This window comes from Poecilia formosa, unplaced genomic scaffold, assembly GCF_000485575.1.
Source record: "Poecilia formosa unplaced genomic scaffold, Poecilia_formosa-5.1.2 Scaffold99, whole genome shotgun sequence".
NCBI lineage: Eukaryota > Metazoa > Chordata > Actinopteri > Cyprinodontiformes > Poeciliidae > Poecilia > Poecilia formosa.
In genome coordinates, this window is record NW_006800038.1 from 1,417,286 (window position 1) to 1,426,917 (window position 9,632).

General features: G+C 36.3%; 1 protein-coding gene and 1 long non-coding RNA gene across 2 annotated transcripts in view; both read left to right on the top strand.

Moving 5' to 3' along the window:
- The window catches only part of samd4a (sterile alpha motif domain containing 4A), a 48,870-nt gene that overhangs the window by 25,502 nt on the left and 13,736 nt on the right, over positions 1 to 9,632 (top strand). Inside the window, exon 3 of the mRNA XM_007558799.2 lies at positions 3,346 to 3,948. Coding sequence (XP_007558861.1) covers positions 3,346 to 3,948 — 603 coding nt within the window. The remainder of the gene's footprint in view (positions 1 to 3,345; positions 3,949 to 9,632) is intronic.
- On the top strand, positions 4,753 to 6,966 carry LOC107836969 (uncharacterized). Its single transcript, XR_001662942.1, has 2 exons — positions 4,753 to 5,060; positions 6,656 to 6,966. It is a non-coding gene; the product is annotated as an uncharacterized LOC107836969 (long non-coding RNA).

The window sequence follows — 9,632 nt, forward strand, 5'->3', positions numbered from 1 at the left end:
ATTTCTAAAACGTATCTCTCCTGATGTTTTAAAAGCTTTTTATGTGTTACATAGTAGGGCTGCAGCTAATGATTATTTTAGTAATTGACTATTCTACTAATTAATTGATTAATTGGATAAGAAATTGGCACATTTTGGAAGCATTTTATTTAAGCACCTTCTATATAATGTTAGAAATACATCAGAAGATACAAAAAACAATGATTTAATTCCTTTTTTAAATAAGAAGATATACATGGTTTTGCCTAAAGTACAACACAGCATTCCTGCAGTAAACACTTTGTCATTTGTAGCAAAGGATGCATCTGCAGCTAAAAATACTTGTAACATAAACATGTGAAAAGCTCAGTGCATTTCTAATCTTAAATGTAAAATATATAAATTTTTGTACATTTTGGCTTAATTACTTCTCTGTTTTTTTTTTAGCAAATTGCAGAAAATTGCCTTTTTTGAGTCTGTATGCTCCAGTTAGCAATTAATCGATTACTAAGTTAGTTGCTGATTATTTCAATAATCGATTAATCACAGTTAATCCAAAGAATCGTTTCAGCCATATGCAACCCAGACCGGCTTAGGTAGGATTTCTGTTTTAAACAAACTATGTGGGATCACATTCCTTTTTCAAGCTCAGATTTGATCATTTAGAAACTTTTAGTAGCTACATTTCACCGTTTAAGTTGATATTTTAAAAACTGGCAGACCGGCTCTACACTTGAAGTTAGTTTTTCTATTTTACACTTTCTCTACAACAAATTGGTATTTTCCACCCATGAGTTTCATTCATGGTGCAACTGCTGCTCCGCGAAAGGCCCAGGATTGCTTCACTCAGAGGAATGAGGGATTGCGTCACCCTTGGAGCGCGGCGCAGTGACTCCCTGGATCCCTTTACACGTCTTGCTGCTTAATTCATTCCATTTATTTCCATTCCATATTTTGTTACTTATCTCTGCCTCATCTTTTCCTGCTTCCTGGTCCGCAGTATTACATCATTCCTAGACGAGGGCCTCTGGGCCTGCTCTACTCTACGACAGGAGAGCTTTCTTTTTTCTTTTTTGGATCTTAACCTAGAGCTCTAAAGTTTTCCTCCTTTTTTCCAGTGAGCATTGTCTTTTTGACAGTTCAGATCACAAAACCAAGATGTGAAAAAAGTTATGCACAGAATAAATATTGAGTTATTTAAAAATAAATATTCAAATGTGTTTTTAGCTCTGAAAAACAAAAGTATTCTTAATATTACTCATTGAAACTAACACCGATTAATCGATTATTATAAGATTTAATCAGATTTAAAAAATTCACATCTTCATTTAACCACTTAACTTTTTGTATGCACATATAATACATTAGAAATGCATTAAAATATGTCAAGTCCTTTTTTAAAATAAGAAAATAATCATTTTATTGCCTGAAAAGCAACGATACAGCTTTCCTTTAGTGAATTTGAAACAGTGGAAGCTAAAACTGCCACTGAGGAGTTTTTGATAAAACCTATTCACAGACAAAGGTTTGTTTTTTATCTTAAATGCAAAATGTTTTGTACAATTTTGGCTTAATTACTGCTCTGAATATGTTTTTTACAGTAAATGGCCAGGAGCCCGTCTACTCCTGTTAACGATTAATTGTTTACTAAATTAGTTGACAATTATTACAATGTTTTAGTAAATTTGAACATGAGAAAATGTCTTTTTATAAGTGAATTTATCTGCAAGTGGAACTGGTACTTTTTACTTTTACTTAAGTAATTTTATTATTAAGTATTTCTTGTCTTACTTTAGTAAAATATCTGGATTCTCTACCCACTGAATGAAAAACAGACACGTTTTAACCAAAACTCACCAGACACAGACGCACACCTGCTGTTTTTGATAAAGTTTTAAAAAAAAATTTTTTGTAAGAAACTGATTTGGAAAAATCAGTTTATTTTGCCTGATTTTGTTATTTTTTGTTACGTATATGAATTATTGTCGTTTTGGACCTTGAAATATCAAAATTTCCACTTAACTTTATATTTTTGGTCCATCTGATGATGACATTTTAAAATATTAATTGATTGATAATTTGATCTGTTACTCAGTTCTTTAGTAGATATTTTACCAAATACATATTTTACTCTTACTCGAGTAATTTCTTGGCTGCTTTTTACTTGAATAAAAATATGTTTAAGTATCACTACTCGTACTTGAGTACAATGTCTGGGTACTCTGCCCCCTCTGACTGTTGGATATGAAGGCCAGAGCCATGAGGTCCAGCTTACAGCTGGTGTCTTTCCACAGGATGCGAAGTGTTCCTGCTTCCTCTTATGTCCCGTCTTTATTTGTTCGGCTGACTGAAGCAGCCGACCTGACCTGCTGGTAACTATAGCTGTGGCCCAAGGCAGCAGGAATGGATCCTAGTGGCTCACAGACAACAATAGAGCTCCATGACCTCCAGGTTATGTTCAGCCCAGCCTTCAGGACCTCGGTGTTTACCGAAACATCTAAATGGATCGGTGACTGTAGGCCTGACATCATAGTGAGCTCTTCTATTTTAAAGCTGTGCAGGTGTTTACTAATTACATCGATGAATCACATCTCCAAAGGTGGAGCTTTTTTTTTCCATCTGGGCTTTCCATATAAACATATTGAAGCACCAATGGGTCACCATCCTGATGAAGGCAGCGAGTCGAATCGCGCTGGCGACGAACACTTCAAGAGTGTCTGGAGTCTTCAACTTAAAAATATTCTTCATCATCACTTTATCAGGCTAAATAACCCAAATTATAGCTATTAATTTGAAACTTGCTTCCATGTTTCACTTACAAATACTGTATTTAGTTTGTAAGCAAAATATTTAGTTGCAAGTTAAATATTTAGCTCCAAAAATACTTAGTTACCAAGCTAAATATTCAGTTTGTAAATATTCAGTTTACAAACTGAATATTTAGTTTAGTGCTAACTATTAAGCTCCAAACTAAATATTTAGATCGAAGTCTAAATATTTATCTTTAAGTCAAATATTTAGTTAGCAGGCTAGTTTCAGTTTATAAGCCAAATAGCTAGGTAGTGAGCTAAATATTTAGCTCTAATCAAGCTGAATACCTTTGAGATCATGGTCGGGTCTTCTATTTTAAATCTTACTAAAGATTTAATTTGAAACTGTCGCATTTGTAAATTAATGAATAATGAGGTAAAAACTTGAAAAATATATTTCTTGTATGTCAGGCTAAACAACCCAAATAATTGCTGTTAATTTTTGACCCAATACAGATATGTCCAACGCACCTGAATCCTTCTTGAAACGTAACTTTTTTGTGTATTTTTAGCACTGCTTCATGAAGCTTATGTTTCGTTTCTTTGTTTGTCACAGGTCTGATCAGTCAGTGGCAAGGTGAGCCTAAGGAGCGGATCATCTCTCTGGTCCTCACCCACCTCCCTCTGCTCAAACCGGGCAACACAGAGGCAAAGAGCGAGTACATGCGCCTGCTGCCGCGCATCCTGGCGCACACCATCGAGCACGGCCACCACCTGGAGGAGTCCCGCCAGCTGCTGTCCTACGCCCTCATCCACCCGGCCACCTCCCTGGAGGACCGCTCCGCCCTGGCGCTCTGGCTGAACCACCTGGAAGAGAGGGCCGCCGCACGGGGCGACTCCCTGGAGAGGCCGCCTCCCGCTGCCGGCCCCCACCATCACCACCACCAGTCCACGCCTCCGTCCACCCTGGCCTCGTCGGGATCCTCGTCTTCCACGAACTCTTCGTCGTCTGGGAACCTGTACAACCTGCACCACCACCACCACCAGCGCTACGGCTCCGACGACCGCCTCAACGGCTGGCAGAACTCCCGGGACTCGGGGATCGGCGGAGGCTGGCACCAGCAGCAGGGCTGTGAAAACGGACATCTCCTACTTTACCCATCATCCTCGGTGCCGGCAACCATCAACACTGTTGGAACTGGTGGAGGAAGCAACACCAGTAAGTAAAGTCATATGTACTTTTAGCAGAACCGCCTGCTAGTAGCTGAAACCACGCTATAACTTCCCGTTTTAATAGTCCAAACACCAAATATACATAAAAAAAAATAATTAATACACTGCAACAACAGAACTTTATACCAAGTATTCGTCTTATTTCTAGTGCAAATCCATCAGTATGCTTGAAATGAGACAAAAGTAACTTACAAGTAACTTTCCAGCAGATGATAGGGCTTGATTTAAGTAATTCATTTATATTAATGAAAAAGTATGAGTTCTACTGGCAGTTTGAGGCTGCAAAAAATCTGTCCAAGGGCCACAGATGGCCCCCAGGCCGCACTGTGAACACCCTTGTTTTAAGTGAAATGCCTTACTGCTGAAATGTGCTATACAAATAAAATTTGATTGATTGATTGATTTGATTGAAGTCAATCAATATTGATTAAAAAGTATTAGTTCTACTGTCACGTTTCTTTTTTTTACTTTTAATATGGGGAAATGTCTTGTCATAAGTGAAATAATCTGCTAATGAAACTATAACTTTTTAATCAATATTAAGGATTCACTGACTTAAAACAAGCTCCTATATTTTGCTGAAAAGTTACTTGCAAGTTAGTTTTTGTTTCAATTAAAGTGTAAGACATGTGCACTAGAAATTAGACCAAAATATCAGGTAAGATTTTGTATTTTTGTAGTGTAAGGATGCAAACAGTGAGTGGACTTGTGGTTAATTACGGATTAATGGTTTATTAGATTAAAATTACTTCCAGTTGATTGTAAACAACTGACAATTTAGTAAACAACTTAGATCTTCTTGTGGTGTTGTAGTTTCATTGCCGTCCAGCAGAGGGCGCGGCTAGTCATTCGTAATCCGAGCCACATCTTTCTAGAAACAAAGATGGTGACGCTACCACTGGACAAGACAGAGAAACGGTTCGAATAGAGTCCGGTTCGGGATGTAAAATGCACTTTAATTAGTTCTGTTTTGAAATATAAATACTCAACAAACTCGAAGTGTCGGAAAAGCTTCAACTTCTCAACCAAAATCTACTAAGGTGCGACGAAGGTGAGTGTGTGATGGCAGGAAAGCGGAGCGGACAACGCAGAAAAAAGGTAAGGCGATAATAACGGTTGATTTTGTGAGCTGTTGTGAGTTAATCCAGTTTTAACATTTCTACATGCGAATAATGTTTTATTCCTTTCGTATTTTATTTTTCTATTCACAACCTAAGAGATTCCTGTTCTATTATATTTTACGATGTGCGGAAACCACAATTTTCAGTTTATTCACTCCGCGTTTTATACAACGGACACAAAATAATGTTAAAATGTAATGATTTTTTCTTAAATGTAGCATATTATGAAAAAAGTAGCTTTTTGTGTTATGTAAAGATGGTTGTACCGCATGATACAAGAGAAAACTCAGGTTTTTAAGAGAATGGCTGCTCATCAATTAAACGTTAGTCGATTGATAAGCATTCCTGCTGCAGAAGCTAACACCCTTATTTCTGCTTTTGGTGATTCGGCCAATCAGCATTCGGGAAAAATAATGTTTTCAAAATGGCGGCCGGTAGCTCTAGGATTTCCCAAGCTGTATTTCTTCAAAATATTTTACATAATGCTGATGAATTAGCAATTTTTCTGCTAATTTTAGTCGCTGCCTTTGATTACCAAGAGTTTTAAAAATGATTATTGACTGAAAATACTGACAACAGCTCACTGGACTATTTATTGAGTTATTATAACATAATGAACCCATTTTCAAAATGGTGTGTGTAAAGTCTTGTAATAATAAAAGAACCTAAATTCATAACTTTTCATCCTTTGACAGCAGATAATATGCTGTATCTATGCTGCTTTATCTAAAACTGCCAGTTCTTTTTACTCCTTTTTTGACAAACAAGATTTTCTTCTTAGAAGAAAAATTAGCTAAACTGCAAATGGTTTATTAATTCCTACATGTAAGATATTTGTGATTTGCGACTTTTTTGGTAGACAGAATAGCACTCGTTTTACATTGAATTAATTACAACAGAATGTGTTTTGATAATTTTGACTAATCTAGCTGGTTGTGGACAAAATACAACCTGATTGTGGGTATAATTTCTCACATTTTTTCATAACTGTATAATTTAGTTCTCACATTGAGAGAGGTAAAGTATAGTTTATTGAATTTGCTTCTTGATTAATACTCCATAGTCATAAATTACTTCAACATGTTTTTTCTCAAGTAAAAGTAAAATGTAGCCATCTAAAAGATTACTCAAGTAATGAGCAACTGATCAAATTATCAAACATTTAATATTTAAAAATTACATGATCGGACGGACCAAAATCCGATCAGTGGAAATGTTGGTATTTTAAGGACCAAAATGACAATAATTTATAAAAAAACAAAAAACAAAAACAAAATCAAGCAAAATAATTTTTTATTCATATCAGTTTCTTTAAATATAAAACTTATGAAACGAACAAAAACTGCAGGTCTGTGTCTGAATTTTTGGTTCAAACCTTTGTTTTTGAGAATCCAGAAATTTTACTCAAGTAAGAGTAGCAATACCCCATAATAAAATTATTCAAGTAAAATTAAAAAGTACAGCGTAGTAAAAATACTTTTATATGTATTTTATTCCCCCCCAAAAACGTTACTCAGGTAAATGTAATTGAGTAAATGTAACTAGTTACTACCCAACTCTGCTTATTCTTAGTCACTTCCAGAGGTTTGAAACTTCCTGGAGTTTAATCAAAACACCAAACTGAAATAGTCGGCACAGTAAACACACTCTGGACAGTTCGGACCAGCGGCTCCCTCAACAAACCCACACAGCAGCTACATGGCGTCCACATGAAGACGACGCACCGGCAGGGAAGGGCTGTTGAAATTCAGCATAACTATGGTCAACGCAGGATATTTCCAGACATGAATGCAAGGGCTCTGTGGATTTTTTTTCCCCTTTCTTTTTCTGGAAGATGAAAGAAACAGCTGAGGGGGTTTATAAATAAATGCACATTTAAAACCTATTCACTCTTGGATTCTGGGCTTCTTGCCGCCTCCGACCCAGACGAAAACCTCAGGATTTCACAACTGATAAATTGGAGTTCGCCCAGTTGGTTTGGATGGCAAGCAGAAAATAACTAGGATAAAGTATTTTTTAGATACTTTTACCAACTATTATTGGAAAATACTCAGTATCTGATTGATCTATCAGGATTGTGTTGGATTGTAATTGTCCCATCACTTCATCTAGACTAGTCTTTCTCAAACTATGGTGCCCCCTAGAGGTCCACAAGGTACTGCATGTAAACAACTGTTTATTTGCTGTGACATGAGCTCAAAGTGCGACACGTACATTTAGTTTACCACAGAATTGTGTTTAAAAATAATAATGGATAAGTGGCTTAAAACCAGGTCACTCAAAAGAAAAACTGAACATTTTGGTGGAAAGAAAATAACGCCAGAATTACTTGCATGTAACACTTACATGTTACTTGTATGATCGGAGGAAGTTAAGTCATTTCTGATGTGATGTTCATGAGCAATTCGAGTCTTTTGAACGACTTTATATCATTAACGGGTCTCAGTTGGTGAGAGGTGTTATTCGTTTTTACGACTTGTTTATAATGGTAAATCAACTCGTCTATTTTTTTTATTATGCTTCTGAATCACAAATTTGGAATGCATTGATTTTGATATCCAATATGAATATTGCTGTTACGGTCGATAACTGATATCTACTATATTATATATCTATTATATATATTTCATACCGTTTTGACATCATTAGGGGGAAAAAAAACTCCACTAGAAAAAATAAATATTGATTCTTCATATTGACCAAGTTTTATTTATCGGGCCGATACCAATATGTTAAAAAATGACCAACATCAGCCAACACTGATGTTGGTGCTGGTATATTGTACATCTCTATTGCAAGTAGCCTTAAAATTATATTAATTCACACAACCCAACTTCTTTTTAAATTATGTGTGGCATCATTGGAAAGTTAAGATTTCACACTTTCAAATTGCCCCAAGCAGACTTGTTCAAGGTTTTGTTGTGGCCAGTCACATTTACAAAACAGCATGCATGAACAAAGAAAACAATAATAAACAAGTTAAAAGATGTTGCTAAGATCTTGTGTTAATGCGGGGCAATTTCAAGTGAAGTGATCCTCAACCTGAAAAAGTTTGAGAAACTTTGATCTAACAGAACAGCTTTAGTCCGAGGCACAGCAGCGCATACCAACCGTCCGTTCCCTTGTAAGGCATCCTTTGTGGCGGACTGTATTTAGAGAAAATAGCTAATATTTAGGGACTGGAACTTGAAATGTTAGCTGGGCATCTATTTTAGACAGTCTTCATGAAGCCCTATACATAGCGCCAACAGTAAGAGGACCACATATAGGACTCAGGAGGAGAGACTGGAGTGTTGGTGGCAGCCGACCCAGTCAGAGAGGCGACACAAAAAGCTCTTTGGCTCTGTTTTTATCCTGTTTACCCCCTCGAGTTGTCTCCAGGATGCTATGGGTGTCTTTTGTTGTTTTTTCGTTTTGTTTTTACAGGAAAGACTGTAAATCTGTCGCTGTGCATGATTGTCTGTAGGTTTGGATACTTGTATAAAAGATATTTATTTTCATCTTCCTATTATCTGCCAGATCAAACCATGACTTTACCTTCAGTAAAGTCAAGTTTATTTGTATAGAATCGTTGGATGTTATTGTTTACATCCGATTCTTTTACATGCTATCCATAGCTGATCTGCTGCAGTAGAACAGTCACATTAAGAAAATGAAACCTGGAGATGTAGGTATTAATTTAGTGCAGTGCACCAAAGCAGTGAGAAAAATGAGGCAGAAAACTATTGAAAAACTCAAATATTCAAATCATATTTTTATTTTTTTCTCACTCTCTGTGTCAGCTCTGCCACACAGATTTGTTGCTTTAGCAAGCTCCACAGCTCCACTAATGTATCAGGATTAAACGCCCTAAAAACATGCAACCATTTCCCACACAAAGATCAGAACATTCAGTTTTATGTTTTCAGGTTTTATGTTTATTTTGGCATTTTTAATAAGTGATCGCTGTGGTATATTAGCTGCCACTGCTATTAGCTAATCTAACACAGCAGTGATTGATTAGTTAATTTAAATTCAAAAGCATTTCAAATTGCTTTATATCATAAAACATAAAAAACCTCATAAAATCGTCATACTGTCACCAGTTGTGAAACCAGAGACACATTACATTTTGTCAATTACCATCATCAAAATCATCAGTACACATCATCATTAAGGTTTAATTGATTATGTATCAATAGCAACTCTAACCAGGTGGGTTTTTACTCTGGATTTAAAGGAACCCTGTGTTTCGGCTGTTGTGCAGTTTTCTGGAAGTTTATTCCAGATTTGTGGTGCATAGAAGCTGAATGCTGCTTCTCCGTGTTTGGTTCTGCTTCTGGATGCAGAGCAGAACCAGAACCAGAAAACCTGAGAGGTCTGGAAGGTTGATACAAAAACAGCAGATCTTTTTAGTCAATAGGCTACCTGTTCAAGACAGTAGAGCTAACCGACACAGCACTGTTGTAAATAGGGCTGTGTAATTTTATTGATTCTACGATATTTATCGATATTTTGTTCCTCAGAAAATGTGGATTTTTTGTCTGTGAGCTTCTAATGATAAATGCAT